Raw genomic sequence first — 23,090 nt, forward strand, 5'->3', positions numbered from 1 at the left:
GCACAACACTTAATTCTGATAAAACACAAAGTCACGATTTTACATTCTAGTCTGATATTTTTATTACTTTTAGTATCTGTCGAACACAATAATTCCTTACAATTTGTAAACTTCACGCTCCAAATGTTCATTCCTGAGCTTGAGGGGGTGTGTTAGTTGTCACACATCAGTTGGATAAAATCTCTGGGAGTTCCATATATGGACTTAGACAATCTTCCCCCTTGAGCTAGTTTTTGAGATTGAGTTAGATCCAAGTCTCAATCTTAATTAACAATATATATATAACTTGTTATATATCTATTATTTTCTTTCCTATGCAGCCTACATGTGATATGACATAGGAACCTTGATGTACTGGCAATAACATAATTTTATCAATCAGATTATTATATACATGCGATTACATCAAATGATTTCTGAATTTCTGATCAGATTTTAAAAATAAAATAAAAAATTACAATCAAATACACACACTAATAGTTAACAAAGAGGTTTAGTCATTATATACCAAAAAATAGCTACCGGATGTTATCGGTAACGATCATGAAATACAAAATGCATGCCTCTGCCATTTTTAGACTATATATATCAGAGGATGTATCAAATTCCATTTTATAATAATTATTTAATAAAATAAAATAATGATGATAATAATAAAAGGAAACTCATTTTCTCAAAGCAAATCTCAAAAAATACTAAATATATCCTTGGCCCCTAGTTAAATTATTCGTGTCCCTTTTAAGAACACTATCCGTTAATTCATTTACGTAACTAGTTTAATTTATTAAATGTATTAAAAATTAATTTATTAAAATTTTAAATGTCACTATATCGTATGCTATTTAGTATTATATATATGTGTACAGATTTTTAGTTATATTGAATTATATCATATTTTAAGTTTTAAATATTGGAGATTTAATAAATAAATAAATAAAATCTATAAATCACGTGATTGTATTCATATATCACAACATGTGAGGAATTCATGTCGAATTATCTAAAAATATAAATAATAGTAAACGCGTAGCATAATCCCTTGATTGATATAACATTGTAGTTATGGATATTCCAAGACAATAGAAAACCGACAACCTTATTTATGATCAAATGGAGAGAAGGAAAAATATATAGAATATGTGTACCACATATATTTTGTGTTATTATTTGTGTCTCGGAGATCATAATTTTATATAATCTTAATAGTCATTGACTCATCATAGAAGACTTGATTGAGCCGAGTTTATACACATAAGGTGTACCACAACAATTTATTCAATACTTTGAAAACTCATTATTAATTAGAGCACTTTATTGAGTCTTTTACATTGTCAATGTAAAATTAATTAAATTATGCCTACAAAATAGTTCAAACATTAAAAAATAACTTTTTCATGATTTTAAATAACGATAAGATTGGTTAATTATATAATTGAAATAATAGATTATTTATTAAAATAAATAAAGAAATGTGATATGATGGAGAAAATTTAATTTAAAATAATAATTACATTAACTCCAATCCATGACCTATTCATGTAATTATCCACGTGCGGTATATGACTATGGATATATTGTTTGATAAAATAAAACTAAGAGTCAAGAGTTTGATGTCGGCCAACCTTATCATCTGACAAACTTTATAAATAATTATATATACTTACGTATATGATAGTGTATAACAATTGATTTGATCACGCATGTCCATAAAATTTAATATTATAATTTTTTTTAACGTTAATGATCAATTTTGTTATGTTAATGACTTAATCATCCTCCGGAAAAACAATATTTATTTCATTTTTCTGGTTTCTATGGGAAAAAAAAAATAAACAATATCTTAATTTGATTTATTTATATCGCTAACATATTAATTTATTGATACTTTTTAGTAAAAATATATATTATTAAATCGTATGGGAAAGATAAATAAATCATTTTGTAAAAACAAACAAATATAATAAAATAATAATTTTGAAAGCCGCAAGACAACTCATGACGGCTGCAAGATATTCACGAAAACATCTTTGAAATATCACGTCTTTCGTACATCTTTACAGATTTCGAGAATTATACAATTTTTCAAACGTAAATCACCACGTGAACGGACGCCCATAGTTGATCACGTGTCGTTTTGCATTTATTAATAGTTTTGGATAAAAGTGTATCTTGCTCGATTGTTTTCTTAGAAAAAAAAAATTGAAAAGAGCTTGAAAGAAACTTGTCCATATCATATGTATAGTTAACGATTTCATTAGAGAGTGTAATTTAATTTTTATGATTCAATGTAAAATCATATATATTTTTATTCTATATATATATATATATATATAAACACACAAATATTTTATTCGATAATAGAAATATCTCAATTACAGAAAAATCATCTAACGCCTAATAAAGCCAAAAAAATTTTTTTAAAAAAAATGGAGAATCTCATTGGTTTGACTTTGTTGCTAGATTTGTTATCTTGTGTCTCATATATCCATTTTGCATGATAATCGTCATTATTAGAACAAATGAGTGTAAACAATGTAAATGTTAGAATATATTATTATTAGTTTCAAAATAGGTTATTCATTTTATTCTTTTTATATTTATTATAATTATATAAACATCATTAATTGTATTTTTTATGATTCAGTTCACAATACTGCGACTTAAGTTTTTACTAACTCTCTGTTTCTTCATGGAATCAGAGCCTCTATCTTATTTATCTATCAGTTGTAGAGAAAAACAATTAATCTCATTCATAGTTTTCGCTGATCGAACTTTGCTGTGAGTTCTGCCGTGTTCGTACAACTTTTCGTTCGTATAGTTTCTATCACGTACGATTTCTTATCTGCATTGTGTTTTGTTTTTAAATACTAATTAATAATAACAGTTTTGAATTCTAAATTACGAGTGCTGAATTTTCTCAGTTAGAAATCAAAATCAGATTTGAATAACGTCACACATTTTTACAGTAGAATAAATAAAAATAAATATAAAAGTATTATAATAAAATTGAATCTTCTTTACGCACATGGAACAATAACATTTATTTTATAATAAATATAAATAACAAAATAAAATATCAGATGTATGCTGCTGTGCAGCTCTCTGTGTGCCAGAGAGACATAAAGATCGAGTATGAATTCAACTTCTTCACGGCGCCGGATAAATTATATACTTACATTTTTCTGTATCTCTAATTTTTCTTCTTCTATATATGTGTGTGTATATGTCTCTTCTTCCTCGCTTACAACTCATCATTAGAGCTTCCATTCCCAGTACTACTCTTCTGCACACACTGCCTAGCTCTTACATATCAGAGTAAAATTATATATTATAAGGATCATATTCCCATATTTCTCTGTTTGTAACGTATATATTCACAAGCTAAAAAAAACCATGAATTTTTCATGATCAAATTTATGTTCGAGTTATTTATTGATATTTAGTATTATATATCCCGGTTAATTCTGTGCCTGTTTCTATCATCATGAACTGCTTGGCGAGCTGGCCGGAACCTGTAGAGCGAGTCCAACATTTATCCGACAGCGGGATACGGGTCATACCCGACCGCTACGTGAAGAAGCCACTGGAAAGGCCGGGTTCTGCTGAACCTGTCCCGAGTGATGAAGTCAACATTCCTGCCATCGACATGAAGGATCTGTACTCAGGGGATGCGTCACTCCGGCGAAGCACGGCCCTTCTCATTGACAGCGCTTGCCGCGAGTGGGGATTCTTCCAGGTGGTCAACCACGGCGTCAACCACGAGCTGATGGCGCGTACCCGTGAGGCCTGGTACCAATTCTTCCATCTCCCGCTGGAGGAGAAGCAGAAGTACGCGAATTTGCCGACTACTTACGAGGGATATGGGAGTCGGCTGGGGGTGGAGAAAGGGATGTCCCTGGATTGGAGTGATTACTTCTTTCTTCACTATCTGCCCGTGGGGCTCAGGGATCAGAACAAGTGGCCGACTCTTCCAGTTTCTTGCAGGTATATCGACTTCTGTTTTCTAGAATAGTATCCGCAGGTTCAGGTGTATCTATTTTGCTACGCAAAAAACGTGTTTAAAAGTGTCATTTTCGAAGGTAAATTGCGTGTCTTCGTGGCAAATCGTGATTAAATTCAAAGTCAATATATGTATTTTTATGTGTATAAATGAGACTCGGGACCAGATGTTCCAATCTCTTTTGGCATCAACTAATCGGGGAAGAATTTCTAAATTTTATAAAATAATCAGTTGAAATATTAGTACCTTTGATCTTAAATAATTCTTCTACCGTTTCATTGTGTTAAATATATTTCGATGAAATGTTTCTTTCATGATTTATTATTGTTTGTACGTAAATGAAGATGGAATCCAAGATTAATGCAGAAGCCAAGGAATTTGATTTGCCCATGTTTTCATCTAGCTACTTTGATCCCGTCAGGGAAATAATTAGATTCTAGTGCGTGTAGGGATGGCAATTTCATCCGAACCCGTTGGAGGATCCGATATCCGACCTGAATAGAAGAGGGTATGGAGGGATTTTTAGACCCGATTAAATAATTGGGTAATCGGGTATGTGGATTTTCGGGTTCAGGTATGGAGGCGGGTTTGATATAATCCGACCCACACCCGACCCGAATACCCGTTTAAATTAATATATATAAATATATATATGTATGTATATATGTATATATATAGTAATTATATTTATTTATATTAAAGATTCATCAGTCAATNCTGATAATCCGATGGGTATGGGGATGAGGATGAAATTCAATACCCGATGGGTATGGGTATGGGTATGAATTTAATAAATGGGTATGGGGATGGATGTATGAAATCCGACCCATACTCTACCCATTGCCATCCTAAGTGCGTGGACATGCTTAATATTCCTCGAGCTTGTGAACTTCAAATTTTAATTAATTATGGATCAAAAAATAGATAATAAAGGGCAAGATTCTTTAAAAGTATACATATTTTATGGTTAAAAATCGAACCGTCTTGAAGATTGACAATGTATGATCAGTTGCATGACAATTTCATGTGTTATTGTTGAAATAATTGCAGGCAACTGGTGGACGAGTACAGTAGAGAAGTTGTTGAACTTGGTAGTAAATTGATGAAGGTTTTCTCAACAAATCTTGGGCTAAGAGAAGGGTATCTTCAAGATGCCTTGGGAGGAGACGACGAGATAGGTGCATGCTTAAGGGTTAACTACTATCCAAAATGCCCTCAACCGGATCTCACATTGGGTCTTTCCCCCCATTCGGATCCGGGTACGATGACCCTTTTGTTCCCCGATGAAAATGTTTCGGGTCTCCAAATTCGCCATGCCGGTAACTGGGTCACCGTCAAGCCACTGCCTAATGCCTTCATAGTCAACTTGGCGGATCAACTTCAGGTGTCCCCACATCTGTTTTTTTTGCCTTGTTGCGTCAATTTATATATGCATCCATAAAACAACATGATTAACACCAAGCTAGGTTTCGAGTTGCATATAAGTTTCTTGACAAAATATATATTGCAGATACTGAGTAATGGAAATTACAAAAGCGTGGAACATAGGGTGATCGTGAACGCGCAGAAAGAGAGGGTCTCCCTTGCTTACTTCTACAACCCAAAGGGAGACATAGTGATCAAGCCAGCCGAGCCTCTTGTTTCGAAGGAGCATCCGTCCTTGTATCCAGCCTTGACATTTGATGAATATAGACTCTATGTTAGGACAAAGGGTCTCCATGGAAAGTCCCAAGTGGATTCACTGGTTAAATCACCCACATGATAAATAATTCAGACTCCTTGTTGTTCCCTCTCATTCTCATATTAATTATTTGCATGCTTTTGATTCACTACGTTGTGTAAATGCACTTTAAGTAGTATTATGATGTTTGGAGTCTGCTTCTTAGGTTTGAAATTTGTACAGTCGAACTTTTGTGTTGCTTTTTTCGTTTCCCTTTTTAGGTGGGGAATTAGGAATGGCACGTTTTTTTTAACGACTATAAAGGATATCCTTTTTTTCTACATTGATGGGCTGAAATTAATAATTATTTATTCAATCAATTGATTTAATGGCGTCAATTGTTTTAACTAGTCAACAAATTGTTCTATTACCATATATGTTTTCAATGTTTTTTTGTTAAATAAAAACAATCAATTTGATTTTTTAATGACCCGGGAGCTCAAAACATCTATTTTTTCGTTCACATTGTGTAAACTATTTGGCTAACGCTGTAGACTACAAATCATTATTATATGATACATTGAAGTGTTTATTAACTTCAACTTTGATGAGTTTATTTGCAACTGTCACTAGGATAGTTAACAAAATCTTATAGAGAAAATAAGTATTTGAGAATAAATCATTCAGTTTTTCCAAAAACTCTAGAATATTAAAAAATTGTTGAAGTTCTACACAATACTTCATCAAGCTAGTTAAATAATAACTCGTTAACTTTTCCAAACTCAACAAATGCCCCAAAGTCTCTTGATATTGTTCAAACCGAACTTGAAAAAAAATTTAGTTTGATCAATTATGAACAAAAAATATTCAAATTACTCTTCTTTTTATTAATATTGGGCAAAAAAAATTATTTCAGTAGATCATCAAATCAAAATATATATGTTATATTCTCTCAAGAAACGAGCCCTGAGGCTGTGGGCTCCTTGGTTTTATAAAAGGTCTGGCTGTGGAGAGAGAACCTGTAAGTGACTCTTGACATGAAAGATGGTTAATCCAGGAACTGCCATAGCCCTCAAAATACCTTTTGGTGTAGTCCCTGCGACCAAACAATATAAAACATGATCTGATCTGAGCTAAAATACTTCGAAGTTTAATATAACTTCTGATCATATGCATAAATTTTACTTACTATCTGGACCTCCAATTCGATTGACCGCCTTTTCGAACATATCAAGTAATTCCTTGGTCCATTTCCTCTCCTTTGATGAATTATTAGACCGACTGTATCGCATGTCGCAGTGGGACGGCCTGGCCTAGTGATCCTACCTGGCAAATGGCTATGAATTTAGATACTCGATTATATATAAAGGTTGCTGAAAGGGGAAAAATAAATATAAAACCAGTTGACAGGAAAATTCAGTCGATGGGAACAAAGAGGAATGGTTGGTTGTTAAGATGCCACAAAATGTTACGTAGTCGTCGGAGAAAACCAAGCAACGCAGAGTGATAGGCTCGTAGTAGTTTATATTTTTTGTTGTCATATTTCTCATCATTGTTACTTCTGACGTGCTTAATTAATATACTTTTGTGTTATTTTGTTGTATGAGAAATTTTTCTGTTTTTGAGATAAATATGAGCTAAAGAATGTGATTTTATATCACAATTAAAGTTGTCGATATGAACTTTGTAAATGGCTTGAAGCAGAAAATTTTCAGAATGCGTGCTCTTCAACTGCCGGCACAACTGAGTTTGAATTTCGAAACTTTAAAGATAATATCAAATTTTAGACTCATAATTATGGTAATTGATTTGTGAAAAATAATTGGGGAGAGATTTTTATTAGAGTAGGTATCTCGTGAGACGGTCTCACAGATATTTATCTGTGAGACGAGTCAACCCTACCGATATTCATAATAAAAAGTAATACTTTTAGCATAAAAAGTAATATTTTTTCCTAGATGACCTAAATAAAGATCTGTCTCACAAAATACGACCCGTGAGACCGTCTCACACAAGTTTTTGTCTTTTTATTATTGGGATATGATTTTGTGTACATTAGGTTTTTTTTTTTTTTAATTTAATGGGCTTCTTTCCTTGACCCAAGAACCATAACTCACGTGAAGAAGTCATGAGGTGCAAGAAAGAAAGAAAAAAAAAGCGAAAGGGATTTCTTCCACCATCATCACACGTGAAGAGCAAGAGCAAGAGCAAGGCGTGAGATTTTCTGATAATTTGCTCCAACAATTCTAATAATTTTTTTTTCTTTATTTATTTTTATGGAGATTGTAAATCGATGTGGAACATCTAGAAGCTTGCCATGTATTTAGGAATAATTATAGGATATATATTCACAGATTAGGCATGTAATCTTTTCCTAGTTTTAAGATTATCTTGTTACTTAGTTTGTTATTTTTGATTTGTTACAACTCCTACTTTTAAGGAGATTAGGTTGTATATATTTACTGGTTTGATCAATAAGAATGTTAACGTGATTATTCCTCACCCTCTTCTTTTCTATATGGTATCAGAGCCATAGCACCATCTTTACATCATGGCCACTTCACCTTTACCAGTCATCCCTACTTCTTCAGCGACAGACTTATTTACCAGCTTCATCACACATCACTTGCTGAATGGCCAAAACTACTTAGCATGGTCCAGATCAGTTTTGATGTTTGTAAGTGGTAAAGGCAAGGACGACTACCTGACTGGAATGATTCAAACTCCAGAGGAAGACGATCCAAGCCATAGAGTATGGAAGACAAATAACAACATGGTCAAGACATGGCTAATCGGCTCCATGACCACTGAAATCGGTGAAGGGTTTCTGATGTATGATACTGCTGCAGAAATATGGGACCACGCAAAAACAACATACTCCAACATCGATAACACGTCTGAGCTCTTCGAGATAGAGAGCAGTCTCCATGATCTCCGGCAGGGCGATTCCTCAGTCACTCACTACTACACCTCCCTTGTTCGACTTTGGCAGAAACTAGACCTCTATGATCAACACAAAGTGGACATGCCCTACAGATGCCCATCTCTATAACAAAATCATTGAAACCAAGCGTATATTCAAGATGTTATCCGGACTGAATAAGGAGCTCGATGACGTCCGAGGTCGTATTCTCAGTATCAAGCCATTACCGTCACTTCAGGAGGCATTCTCATCCGTTCGACATGAAGAAAGTCGGCGGAAAATGATGATGGCGAGCCACCATTGCCGTCTTCAACCCCTGTAGAGGCCTCGGCGATGTGCTCATCCGACTCCAACCAGCCATTTGCAGCAAAAGCTACATATGACAACAAGCCGCGAAAGCCACGTCCGTATTGCGATCATTGCCGGAAGCTCGGACACACTCGTGAGACGTGTTGGAAAATTCATGGTAAGCCACCAAATGGAAAGTCGCCCTACCATTCTGGTGATCCCGAGAGCAAGGCCAACACTGCAACCTCAAGTCCATTTAGTAAGGAGCAGCTTGATCTCCTCCACAACATCATCCACCAAGCCCATCCATCACCTCCAGCAGGCTCAAGCAATGTTGCACAACGAGGTAACACTTCTCAAGCCCTTCATGTCCAGGCTGCTCAATTGTCCTGGATTCTCGATTCTCGTGCGTCAGATCACATGACTGGTAACAAATCATTATTCACATCCTATTCACCATGTGACCACCCTATCTCCGTTATGATCGCCGATGGCACACATTCCATGGTAGAAGGAATCGGATCAGTCACTGTTATTCTAAAGTTGAAGCTTGATAACGTGTTTTATATTCCAAAACTCCAGTGCAATTTGCTCTCAGTCCTTAGAATTAATAAGGACTTGAAATGTCTCACAACTTTTGATGATCATTCTTGTTTATTTCAGGCTCGGGGCTCGGGGACGATGATTGGATATGCTAAACTGTGTTATGGACTCTACATCATCAACACCAACAACCCCACTACAACTCCACAATGCTCTCTCGCATCTTCTCATAATATTTCTAGTTTTCAGGACAGTAATCATAGTGATATCCTATTACTTCACTATCAGTTAGGCCATCCAAATTTCTTGTATCTGCAAAGAATGTTTCCCTCATTGTTTATTAATAAAGATATCAGTGCATTTTCATGTGATATTTGTCAACTGTCCAAACATACTCGCAACTCATACCCACCTCGTCCATACAAGGCATCTAAGCCATTCACCATGATTCATTGTGACATTTGGGGAGCATCTAAGATTGCAAATATTACCGGATCTCGATGGTTCTTATTATTTTTTGATGATCATACTCGGCTTAGTTGGGTATATCTTATGAAAAACAAATCTGAGGCTGCTTCATTATTTCAACAATTCCATGCCATGATATTAACCCAATTTCATGCTAATATTCAGATATTCCATTCTGATAATGCTGAGGAATTTTTCAACCACGAACTTGGGCACTACTTCAAGTCTCATGGAATCGTGCACACAAGTTCATGTGTTCAAACTCCTCAACAAAACGGCATTGCTGAGAGGAAGAATCGACATCTTCTTGAGGTTGCACGATCACTCATGTTCACCTCAAACGTACCAAAATTCTATTAGGGGGAAGCTGTACTTACTACGACCTATCTAATAAATCGCATGCCATCTCGTATCCTCAACTACAGTAACCCTACTCAAGCTCTCTTATCTGTCTATCCACACACTTGCCTTATATCCTACCTTCCACCTAGGGTGTTTTGTTGCTCAGCGTATGTTCATCTTTACAATCAGAATAAGCTAGATCCCAAGTCCCTTAAGTGCATATTTGTTGGCTACTCATCCACACAAAAAGGGTATAAGTGTTACTCTCCAAGCACTAAGAAATACTACACCACTATGGATGTTACTTTCCAGGAGAAACAACCCTTCTATTCTACCAGTACTGTCATTCAGGGGGAGCATGTTCCTAGTGAATCCCTTCCTAGTGAATCCCAGTACTTGTTCCAGAGTGATCAGCCAGAGCACATCCCACCTCCACCTCCTTCTCAACTTCAGTCCCCTCATGGAGTCCAACGAGAGAACACACAACAACACATCCATGAATCTAATCCAGCTTCGGATCTTATAACGGAACAAGGTAACACTCACACTCCTATTGAAACTCCTGTCTTTAATCAAACTAACCAGGACCTACCTATTGCCTTGAGGAAACCATCTCGGGATTGCGGCCCCTATTAGGGGTGTCAAAATACAACACGAACCGTCAACCCGACACGACCCAACACGAAAAAAATCAGGTTCGGGTTGGGGTTTTTCGGGTTCGGGTTGGGAAGGTTCGGGTTAGTGCTGGGTTAGACGGGTTTCGGGTTGGGTCGCGGGTTGACCCGAATTTTTTTAAAAAATATTACCTATATTTTTATATATTGTATGTTTGAACAAAATTTATTGTATATTTATATGTTAAATTTTCATCATTTAATATTTATTTTGTATATTTTTTATTTTTTTAACAATTGTTTATTTGATTTAGTAAATATACTTTTAATTTTCTACAATTAAACTTTCAAATTTAAATTTGAAATTTTGTTATTATGTGTTTAAATTAAAATATTATTATAATTTTTTATTTTTTCGAATTTTTTTCATTAATTTTTTTTAAAAAAAATTAAAAAAATAAATAAGTTTCGGGTTAGACGGGTTGATGCGGGTTAGACGGGTTCGTGTTCNTTCTCAAACGGCAGTCTTACCATCCAAGCCACGCCGACCATACCTTGTTTACAAAACACTCTACTCATGGGAAATGTACGATACTAAGTGTATATGTAGACGATATAATAATAATTGGAGATGACGTGGAAGAGATAAAAAGGCTGAAGGAATTATTGTCTACCGAATTTGAAGTCAAAGACTTAGGGCAACTGAAATTCTTTCTTGGAATGGAAATGGCACGCTCACAGAATGGAATATCAGTAGCACAACGGAAGTACACCATTGACTTACTCAAAGAAGCTGGAATGCTTGGATGCAAACCTGTGGATATTCCCATGGACCCAAACCTCAAGTTGCGGCCAAGAACGACTGAGCAAGTTGCGGAAAAGGGGAGATTCCAAAGACTAGTAGGAAAATTGATCTACTTAGCACATACTCGGCCCGATATCACATTCGCGGTAAGCATGGTTAGCAGGTTTATGAATGATCCCGCAGAGATACACATGCAAGCAGTAATACGCATCCTTCGATACTTAAAAGCATCCCCAGGATCAGGTCTTTTATTTAGAAAGACTCCCAGCCGACATATAGATGTTTACACGGATGCTGATTACGGTGGTTCAGTCTCCGATCGAAGATCTACATCCGGGATGTGCACATATGTATGGGGAAATCTAGTTACATGGAGAAGCAAGAAACAATCGGTAGTCGCCAGGAGTAGTGCTGAAGCGGAGTTGAGATCTCTTGCACATGGAGTGTGCGAGGGAATTTGGCTTGAGCGGCTACTTCGAGACCTACAAGTCAGTGTTGATGGCCCAGTTAGAATGCTATGTGATAATCAAGCATCCATCAGCATGTCCCAGGATCCAGTGCATCATGACAGGACTAAACACATCGAGATCGACCGACATTTCATAAGTGAGAAAGTAGAGGCAAAGTCTATTTCGATGAACTATGTATCGTCTCAAAATCAGTTAGCGGATATCCTTACGAAACCCCTTTCTCGACCAAGCTTCCTAGATATGTGTAACAAGCTCAATCTTCTGAATATCTATGCCCGAGCTTGAGGGGGACTGTGGAACTAGAAGCTTGCCATGTATTTAGGAATAATTATAGGATATATATTCATAGATTAGGCATGTAATCTTTTCCTAGTTTTAAGATTATCTTGTTACTTAGTTTGTTATTTTTGATTTGTTACAACTCCTACTTTTAAGGAGATTAGGTTGTATATATTTACTGGTTTGATCAATAAGAATGATAACGTGATTATTCCGCACCCTCTTCTTTTCTACAATCGAGTCATACTTGACTAATATCTTATTTCTGAATCAAGGGAAAACTCCATTATTTCAATTTCATTACTGCGAGGTTTTGTGCTTAATTTAAGATTCTTGTTTGTTTCAAGTATTTGTTGATTTATATTTAATTCTATGAAATTTGTATGTCGACTAATTTGACAAATTAATTTGATGTATAAATTTTTACTGCAATAACATATTTAGTCTAAATAAATCAATGAAACTAGATCTATCAATTGTAGTTATTTCGATTGTTGGATTTTAGGATTAATTGTTTTCACAAAACGAAAATGTTATTTTTAATTAATATGGAACGCTATCGTGCGCAGTTAATTATTAATAAGTTTTGACTAGATGCAGAGTTTAGTCAATTAAATTAGGAAAAAACAAAGATTTTAGCGGTTATCCTTATAACTCTAAGGTTAATTGCTTGAAAATGCATGAATAAATCAAATGTTAACCGATGGACAGTGATACAATCGGATATTGAAACCCCCTTAAATCAGAATCTGCTCGTATTGAATTCTTCATTTTATTCTATTTAAATTCATTATCCTTCCTTGCTTGTTAATCTCATTTTTACTAATTTATTTAGTTAGTATTTATTCAATAAAATCTCCTCTTTTATTTATTTTTATTATCGAAAGAAATAAATCCCTCGTTTATGTAGATTCAATCCTACCCACCATTGCACTGGCTATATTGAAAGTAAGAAATTGAAATTTGGAGGCTCAATGACAGCGCACTACAGAAGAGTATGAAGATTCTCAAATTCAAAATCTTTTCTCTTGTTTATATAACCTGGAGGAGAAACCTAAAAATACAACTGGAACAAGTTCCAATCATCAACAGCTCAGTTTGGCTATTTGCTGCTTTCCCACTTGAAAAGTTTCCTAAAAATCGACAATAACAAGACAAAAAAGGATCTTGTAATGGTGCAAGACACATAAAGGAGAACTTTTCATCCTCGTCGTGCCATGCCATTCAAAATTCTATTTCCAGCAAAAATATCACTTGATTATAATACAAATGAAATACCTCGAGTTGAAGAGAATACAAGATATAAAAATCAACCCATTAACTTTAAGAAAATATGCCATTAATTTAAATCAATAATATAATCGTATCTCAATAAATCAAAGATTCCTAAATCTAGGTATAACATTGAAGTACAGGAATATGAAAGACTTTATCCCCTTTATAACCAACTGTTGTTAACATCACAAAGATATCCACCAGAGATATTTCAAAATGGTAATATAACTATACTACTGTGTCAATCATCAAATAAACACTGTTGATTCTCAGTAGATGCAGCAATTGCTACTGCCTGCCCCGTTTCATGCAGGATGGGCATTTATATTGCTTTATGCTCTCGGCTTTAGCAGGTGTTATTTTCACACACTTCCCATGGAACCACCGCTCACAGATGTCACAGCCAATCCAGAACTCGTCAGCACTGTAATTTCCACCACAGCTTCCACATAGAGTTTCACTGTGTTCATCATCTTCCTCTTCTTCCTCGTAGCTTTCTTCAGCCAGTTTAGGGTTGCTTTTAGCCTGTCCGTCAATGGATCTCTGAAAACAAAAGAAAATTGGTTTGGGTTGAGATGCAAAGGATGAGCCTCATGGAGCCAGGAGCCTAGGCTCATGCCTTGTGGCTTTAAATAAATTACGGCCAGGCCACAAAAGAGGAAAGTTGAAGAACAAAAAGATTCAACAGTAATAAAATTAAATATGTGGTCGGTCCTATTTCTACCTTTGTGCTGCCACGAGATTTGCTTCCACTATCTGCATTGGGCTTGTCTTTCACAGGCTTCCTTTCAGTCACAACTTCGAAGACTGTCGGTAGATCATTGATCAAGCTGAACAGGCGCTTCCTGCAAGTACCAAGAATGCATTAGGTACAACTAAAAACACTTCTTGAGTCTATGCTATACATACCCAACTGAGGCCCCCTCTGCAAAAATACACACATCACCTAGAAAAAAAAACAAGTTTTAACAACAATATCTATCAATAGAAAGATGATATGTACCTTTCATTGCGGTTCAGCCTGGCTCCAAGATAGAAAGCCACAGAGAGCAACCAACAATCACTGTGCACAGCAATTAATGAAAGCCAATCTCTTCGATTCATTCCATCCCTAGCGAAATTGATTCCAAGGGCTGGCTCTGGCAGTTCAGGAGGAACTTCCTCAGCTGGAAGATTCACTTCCCATGTTTCATTAGGGTGCCCATATAGACACAGATTTTCCTTCTCTACATCAAAGTAAAATAAGACATGAAAAACTACAGAAATGAAATTACAAGTTAAATGTTATAAAAAAAAGTATCTAATATATTGATGTAAGAAATACCATATGCCTATTACAGTTATCATGCCCACTCAACTCTGTTCTTGAGGTAATATCATAATAGCAACGGGCATCACAAAATATTACATAAAAAATTCCACAACTCCAAAGATCCTTACAACACTATACAACCCAGTAGAGTATATAATCGATTGTAATTGAATAAGGATTCCCAAAAGAAAGTATCTAAAACAGCTAGGAAACTAACAGTGAGTTAATTACAAGACATTATTAACTAACCGATTTGAATGTGGTAGGAATCAAGAAAGGTAAAGCCATAGTTTTTCAACCGACAACAGAAACACAGATACAATGAAAGCTGCTGCAACATCAAAATCTACATTATTACCATAAATAAATGCAGAGATATTTCTCGCTAACAGTTAGAGAAAAACCAAAGGCCAAACATGCACACTTTTTTCTTTTCAAATTCCAAATTACAATCACCTAAAAACCAAAAAATGAGGACGACACCCCACCAACAAAAAAAAATAGCAACAATGTAAAGATATTTATCGATGAAACAATCAGAAACCAAGTCAAAAAGAGGCGAAACTTACACAGAAATTATACAAAAACCAAAATTTAAATTCAAAAGCTAAATAAACAAAATCTGAACTGAAAGTAATTTACCTGGATCACAAATCCCGTAAAATTCATCCACATCTGAGAAACCAAAAACAAACAAAAAAGTAATTTCGAAATGAACAAATTGAAAATGCGTATAATTTTTGGTCTGTATTTAGACATATTTTTTTAGCTTAAAATACCATATATTAACGCACGAAGAATTCCAGCACGACGAGCGCTGTAATCTTTGAAGATCTCCTCTACAGTTCGGGCACTCGAAGGAACTGATGCCATTTGCTGTAGTTATACACAAGATCTGGAATTTTATTGCTTACGATTTTGCTTATAGGAATGGAAAGAAAGTGAATTGCAGAGAAAGGGGATGGTGGTGAGAGGACAACAGCCGTTAGTGGGGGCTAGTAACGAGAGAATAAAACGCAACGGAGGAGAACGACGTCGTTCGTGGCACTTTCAACGGCGCCGTTTTGCGTCTGTCCCTTTGCTACTTGTCTTTCTTCCACTCCTTTAAGCTTCATCATATTATTTTTCTTATTTTTTAACCTTTTTAAAAGTATTTGCAATTTTTTAAGTTATTAGCTTTTCAAAAAAAATCATAATGTTCTACTGTACATTTGCAACATTGATGACTTACGAGTATATTATTTTATATTCAATTTATAACTTTCAAAAATCAACTTGAATGTCAACCAAACACTTAGTAGCTAGTAAAAAGACATGAATGTTCTTTAGGTATAAATGAAATTACAAAGTGTAAATCGTGAAGAGTTCGTCTAAATTGATAAAATAGATAAACATTTGATATCATGAACTGGTATAAAAAAATTGATAGCATAACACTTTTCGGTGTTAAGCAATATCAATAGGTCAAAAACACACAAAGACATTAAAAGAAAAAAAGAATGAACCATAGATCACTGCCTTCCGTCACCAAACCTTTTATTTTTCTTCAATACATGTTATCCAAATTCATACATCTACGGTCATTCCTCTGGCACCATTTAAATGCCCAACTCCCACCATTTCCACCGCATGACTTGGGTTATCCATGCCGTGTATGGCTGGATCGTATCTCTCCCCGCCGCCCCACTGGGCATATGATTCCTCGCCATGCACCGCATTGTCTCCCGACACGAGTTCGTCGTCCCGCATTCTCAAACGTATAAATAATTTGATTGATAGGAGGATAATTGTTGTGGCCATGAAATTCCAGCCAATAATAAACAACGCTGCAACTATTTGCTTGAGTAATAGTACTCCGCCTCCGTGGTAGAACGCACCCTTCGTGTCTTTGACAGGCAGCAGCATGCTGCAGAGGGTGGGTTCTGCCAGAAGCCCGGTTAAAGCGCCGCCCAAAATTCCGGCCACCGCATGTGTGTAGAACACCGCCAGTGTATCATCCACCTGGAACATTGTTTGATATATTAACAATCATATTAACGACCGATTACATTTTTTGTTAAATAAATTAAACATGAGAAATTCAAATTTCGATCATGATAGTTAAAATAATTTTAGGCTATATTTATTATATGTTGAGAATTGAGAATTCTTGTTCATCCAATTAGCTGGATATATGGACTACTTAAAAAGAATTTTGGGTTCTTGTGAAGTCTTTATTAGGGGAAAGTAGAGGGAATGGTACCTTTTGTAGCAAAGTTGACTTCTGGTGAAGAATTATCATTGAGAACCATGGAATGCTTCCAGAAAGCACACCATAAACTATAGCCGCCCATGATTGCACCACGCCTATTCTTTCCATATATATATGTCACGATTCAACTCAATATATATATATATATATATATATGATAGTAACAAACTTGATTTTTTAAATAAATTATATGCTGAATTAAGCAAAATATACCTGCACCGGGAGTAATGCAAGCTAAACCAGTAATCATCCCCTGAACAGCGCCTATAACTGAAGGCTTCCCAAAGTAATAAACATCGAGTGTTGTCCAAACAAGAAGGCTAGTAGCTGCTGAAATATTTGTATTCAGTACTGCCACTGAAGAAACTAAATTTGCAGCGTATGGCGCCCCGCCGTTGAACCCAGACCACCCCATCCACAGCAACCCGGCTCCGGCAAGCATCAACAGCACATTGTTTGGCGCATATCTGTCCCTATCTAATTGTAACCGCGGCCCGACCTGTCTCGGATAAAAAAATAAAATAATTGAAAGTTGTTTATACCTGAAAAATTAAATTGAAATTGCATTATTTGATTTTAGAGTAGAGGCAATCATATATGCATGATACATTTCTCTGAAATATATATTTTTTATTTGATCAATGATATTTTTACTTTATGCCAAATTTTATCTTAATACCAATATGTAGCATGGAAATTTACTACTGGATGACAATCATGAAAAACATCATTATGTCTCTGGAAAGTTTTTCAGGACAGAAAAACAAGAAATTGCAAATCCATGAACGATTAAGTCGATTAGATCAAATCTTCCAAAAATGGAAGGCATTTTTTGGTTCATATTTTACTTATTTTTAGTAACTTTAATAATATATGATAAGTGGCTATACGAGCTTTTAAGTAAAGAAATTGTACCCAATAAGCAGCCGTGAAACCAGAAATCCCCGAAGCAAGATGAACAACGTAGCCGCCGGAATAATCAATCACTCCCCAATGATACAAAAAGCCACCACCCCATATGCTGTACGCACCCACAGTATAACAAAAAGTAAGCCACAGAGGAACAAAAGCCATCCACGCCTTAATGTTCATCCTCCCCAACACCGACCCCGCAACCAAAATCGTCGTGATCGCAGCAAAACTGAACTGAAAGTAAACTAGCGAAGCCATTGGAAAAAATGGCTGATTCATTTCCGTCTCAATGGTGCCATTTGAGTAAAGATGGGTGCTTTCTGGCACTGAAGCTCGTCTTGTCAAGTACCTGCGAGAATTTAAGCATTAATAATCTCTTCAAATGGGTGAAATTCATCGTGAAAATTGAAGTTTTTGATTTACAATACCCTTGGTCAAGAGCTAGGCCTGCTTTCCCCCAGAAAGGAAAAAGTTTATCACCAAAAGCTAGACGATAACAGAAAAGAACCCAACAGATCAAGACTGCGGCGAAGGCATACAGCGCCATGAAAGCAGAATTAACAGCCCATTTCTTCTTCACGATGCTGGCGTAGAGGATGACAAGTCCCGGCATGGACTGGAGGCAGACGAGCGTCGCCGCCGTCAGCTGCCACGCGTTGTCGCCTTTGTTCAGCCAATCCGGAACCGCCGGCAGGCGTTCTTCATATGCTAGAGTTAGATTATTAGCCATCTTAACAAAATTTGATTCATGAAATGAAAGTGGGCCGCAAATTATAATGTTTTGCGTGGAATTATTCGGAGTTCGGACTTTTTAAGGTCAACGAGTTTTTGACTTTTGGAATACGGAAATTTATTCAGAAAGTCCTTCAACATGTCAGCTTGGCTTTTGGAGGGAACGAGCGCAGCATTAAGAATTCAGGACGACTTTAATTATTTGTCAACGGTTCATTCCGTACTAATAGTGTTTTTATTTTTGAGAAACATATTTTTTTTTTAAAAAAAAATTTTTAGCCTGTTTGGAAATTCCATACATATGACAGCTTGGCTCCTACATGTTCCAGAAGTCAAATGTTTGACCAACCTTAAGTAGTTGGAAGCATATAAATTAATGTAATGTAGTTGGATTAAAGTACATCGTTATTCAATAATACCCACATTAATACATATTTTAGTTTTATGGTCTGATTAAAAGCTTACATATATTTATCCAGTTGCATACATAAACTGGTTGAGGAGTTGACAAACTCACAAAAGGATTCTTATGAAATGTTGATAAGTGTCAATTGGAAAAAACGATAAAAATTAAAATATATATATATATATATAACATACTAAAACTAAAATTTGATACTATTAAAATCAAAATCATAAAGAAATAAATATACATTATTATAATTACATTTGTATCATATATTTCTATAATATAAAATCACTGTAGTTGTTTTGATATTTTTGAAGCAAACGGAATATTTCATCCTAATCGTGTTTGACAATTAAATACTAATATTGTATAAAAAAATTGTAGTTGAAAGCCCGACGATCAAACCATAGACGCCATATTTATAAAAATTATAACTTTAATGAAGTGGAGACATATTTGTCTTTCTCGTCACCTCATTTTCTCTTTGACATCTATCCTAAAGAGACATAAGTAATAAAAACTAGCAGCCAAGGCACATAAAAAACCGATTGCATTTGACAAAACGTGGCTAAATTCAAATTGATCTCACTACCACAAGGCCAGATATATCATATTTAGTTTGAATAATTTTGAGAAAATTCATATAAGAACCTCAAAAAATCTCACTAGGATGCATCCATGGAAATTTAAAGGTATGTAAAAGGCACTCTTTGACAAGGTTGTTTACTATCTTCCACCAACAATCTCACTTTAAAGGCCTTTTTATGGTGATTTACATTTAGAAGGTTGTCGCACCACAAGACGATGAATTACATGATATTGCACTTTCTTAGGGAACTCACTTATTTCGTGGAAATCTAAGAAACAAAGTAATGTTACTATATCATTTATCTATATAAGCTGAATATCGTGCTATGACAAATACATGCTTGAAGCTAACTTGGTTGCACTATATTTTGCAAGATTTAAGAGTTACACAAAGGGATCACAATCAAGTTGCTTTAACCCCATCTTTAATGAGGTTACGAAAAAAATTGTCATTTAATACGAGAAAAATTACAATCTAGAATAGTCAAACTTTCATATGTTACTTACTATACGCTTCCAAATTGCTGATATTCTCACAAAGGTCTTGGGAAAAGATTAATTCGTGACTTTGTGAAACAAGTTGAGACTTCATGATATCCACTCTACAACTCGAAAGGTAGTATTAGAAAATATTCTTGTAATATATGAGTGTAATCAATTTAGTTGGGTTGCCTTAGCATAAATCAATTCCACTTATATTGTATCACGGACTGCTAACCTTTGGAAATGACTAGAACGATTCTTGTACATTTCTATATACTAGAAATAATGCATGTGCGTTGCACGCGAGAAACATATGTTGAAATAATTAGAATTTGAAATAAAATTAGTTAACTCAACAAAAAACAATGATAATAGTATTGTAAATTTTGACAATTCGTGTTAATTAGCATATGTAACTAATTTGAAAAAAAAAAACATATATTTTTATTTTAAAAAAAGATTTGGACTACTAAAATTTTTCTCATATCTTTTTTATCATATTGTTTTCTTTTGTTATTTGTCATATTCTCTCAATAATGCATATATTTTATTATAATATTCAGTTATTACAATCTTTTTTGACAATCAATGATATGCAATTTTTTATTTACAATATTTGATTATTATTCTCTTTCATGTAAATTGACAACAATTTATACTGGATGCTTTTACTTTCCTAGTCACCTTTAATTTATTAGACACTTATACTTGATAACATATAAACTACACATTATTATTAGAGGTCAGCAAAAATTCGGTTAAACCGAATTAACCGACCGAACCGAGTCAATTCGGAAATTCGGTTCGGTTATTTCAGAAATTCGGTTTTAAAATTAAAAAAAATTCGGTTATATCGGTTAATTCGATCGGTTCGGTTGCGGTTTTCAAAATTTTGAAATCGACTAACCGAAACCTAAATTGAAAGTTGAATTAATACATTCATATTCATCATTAAATTTCACTATTTAATTTTAATAAATTTAACATGTTTATCCACTANGAAATTTAATGATGAATATGAATGTATTAATTCAACTTTCAATTTAGGTTTCGGTTAGTCGATTTCAAAATTTTGAAAACCGCAACCGAACCGATCGAATTAACCGATATAACCGAATTTTTTTTAATTTTAAAACCGAATTTCTGAAATAACCGAACCGAATTTCCGAATTGACNATTCAAATATATCTTTAGAGACCAATAGATGATGAGAAATTAAGAAAATGTAGAACACTACAGTGCATAAATTTTCGCTTTGTACAGTGACAAAAGATAAGGTGAGACCAAGTGAGATACTTATATATATGAGTCTCATTCAACTTAGTCATTATAATATTTTTATTAACCGACTTTGTCCTTCGTTTTTACTTCACTAACTTTGCAGTGTGACTCATTCAAGCATTAACTTTTTATTTTTTAGTACATAGTGACATCCACTCTCACCGACTTCAATATTTAGAAGTCGGTATTAGTAGTTTATAGGTAATAGATAATTATTTAATTTTTATTTTCTGTCTTTTGATTAATTATGTAATTTTTTATGTTCTACCTAATTCATTTTTAGAATTTTTATAATCATGATTAGAAGTGTTCCACGCGTACAATATAAAATTAATATATTTTAAAATGTTAATATTGAAGTGTCGAATAAATGTATTAAATCATTATTTAAGAAATTTTAGAAAAAATAATATACATCATAATTCAGATTTAAGGATTAACATACAAATAAAGAATTGCGATGAATATTTTATAAAATAAATTGTGTTAGCTCAAAAAGATTAAATATGATTATTGTAAATGAATTTTTCTTAATTAATTAGAAAATTTTCAGCAAATGTGTTGAAATAATTAGAATGTTTTTAATATAGTACGTCGATAAATGTTTTTCCATATGAGTTAATGATTGAGTCCTTATGAACATTTGAAAAAAAATGTGTCTTCAGTTATAGTAACGGTGTCTTATAATTTAAAATATTAAATGAAACAAATTATCAAGATTAAAAATTAATTAGAAAATTCAAGAATATGTGACTACTCAATTAGTTTAATTGACACGCTATTTAGTTTGCTGATTTAATAGATGTTAAATTCACAATCACCGAGTTTGACAAGAATTCTTGTAGAATAAAATACAATTATAATAAATTACTTGATTGTATATGTAATAAAATTTTGTATATCTCATATATGTTTGATTTATTTCATTTATAAGGTAGAAATTTTATATATTATGATATAAGATTTGTTATACATCTTAACATCGATAAATTCACTAAACTTTAATTAATTGAATTGATATAATGAAAAGAAAAATAAAAAAACTAAATCATTGGATTAAAATTAATATATTGTAATGTGGGTAGACAACAATAAAAGCAAACAATTAATAGTAAAATCATAATTTTAAAATCAAGATGATAATCTCCCCTTTATATGAGGAATTCATGATTGAAAAACGATAATATAGTAGATATATTGATATTTAATACAAACTCGTCCGGGCTCATTTAGTCCCACCTTTAAATAGATTGACAAAATTTCAACCCAACATACTTAAATTATTTGACAATGTGGGCCAAATAGACGAACCCAACCCAAATTGACGGGTCTGTCTAATCACAACGATATTTTACCGTGTTTTATTCAAATAATTTATAAATATAAACCACAAAAAATGTTGGTTCAAATTTTTTTTATTTAAACACATACATTCTAGCCAACTGTAACAATTAA

At 34.1% G+C, this 23,090-nt stretch overlaps 3 protein-coding genes across 3 annotated transcripts; 1 reads left to right on the forward strand and 2 right to left on the reverse strand.

Moving 5' to 3' along the window:
* Nucleotides 1–3,221: 3,221 nt before the first annotated feature.
* LOC140965529 (jasmonate-induced oxygenase 1-like) lies at nt 3,222–5,955 on the forward strand. The gene is made up of 3 exons (XM_073425587.1): nt 3,222–3,984; nt 5,051–5,384; nt 5,511–5,955. The coding sequence occupies exons 1-3, from the start codon at nt 3,485–3,487 to the stop codon at nt 5,760–5,762; spliced, it is 1,086 nt and encodes a 361-aa protein (XP_073281688.1). The 5' UTR covers nt 3,222–3,484; the 3' UTR covers nt 5,763–5,955.
* A 7,740-nt stretch (nt 5,956–13,695) lies between these two features.
* On the reverse strand, nt 13,696–16,030 carry LOC140965506 (PHD finger protein ALFIN-LIKE 2-like). Its single transcript, XM_073425561.1, has 5 exons — nt 15,759–16,030; nt 15,622–15,654; nt 14,671–14,893; nt 14,392–14,512; nt 13,696–14,210 (listed from the first exon to the last, which is right to left on the reverse strand). The coding sequence occupies exons 1-5, from the start codon at nt 15,850–15,852 to the stop codon at nt 13,956–13,958; spliced, it is 726 nt and encodes a 241-aa protein (XP_073281662.1). The 5' UTR covers nt 15,853–16,030; the 3' UTR covers nt 13,696–13,955.
* A 448-nt stretch (nt 16,031–16,478) lies between these two features.
* On the reverse strand, nt 16,479–18,908 carry LOC140965546 (ammonium transporter 2-like). The gene is made up of 5 exons (XM_073425628.1): nt 18,571–18,908; nt 18,146–18,491; nt 17,444–17,729; nt 17,222–17,325; nt 16,479–16,980 (listed from the first exon to the last, which is right to left on the reverse strand). Exons 1-5 carry the CDS (start codon nt 18,870–18,872, stop codon nt 16,546–16,548), a joined length of 1,473 nt encoding a protein of 490 aa, XP_073281729.1. The 5' UTR covers nt 18,873–18,908; the 3' UTR covers nt 16,479–16,545.
* Nucleotides 18,909–23,090: the final 4,182 nt, after the last annotated feature.

This window comes from Primulina huaijiensis, unplaced genomic scaffold (assembly GCF_012295235.1).
Source record: "Primulina huaijiensis isolate GDHJ02 unplaced genomic scaffold, ASM1229523v2 scaffold10763, whole genome shotgun sequence".
Taxonomy (NCBI): domain Eukaryota; kingdom Viridiplantae; phylum Streptophyta; class Magnoliopsida; order Lamiales; family Gesneriaceae; genus Primulina; species Primulina huaijiensis.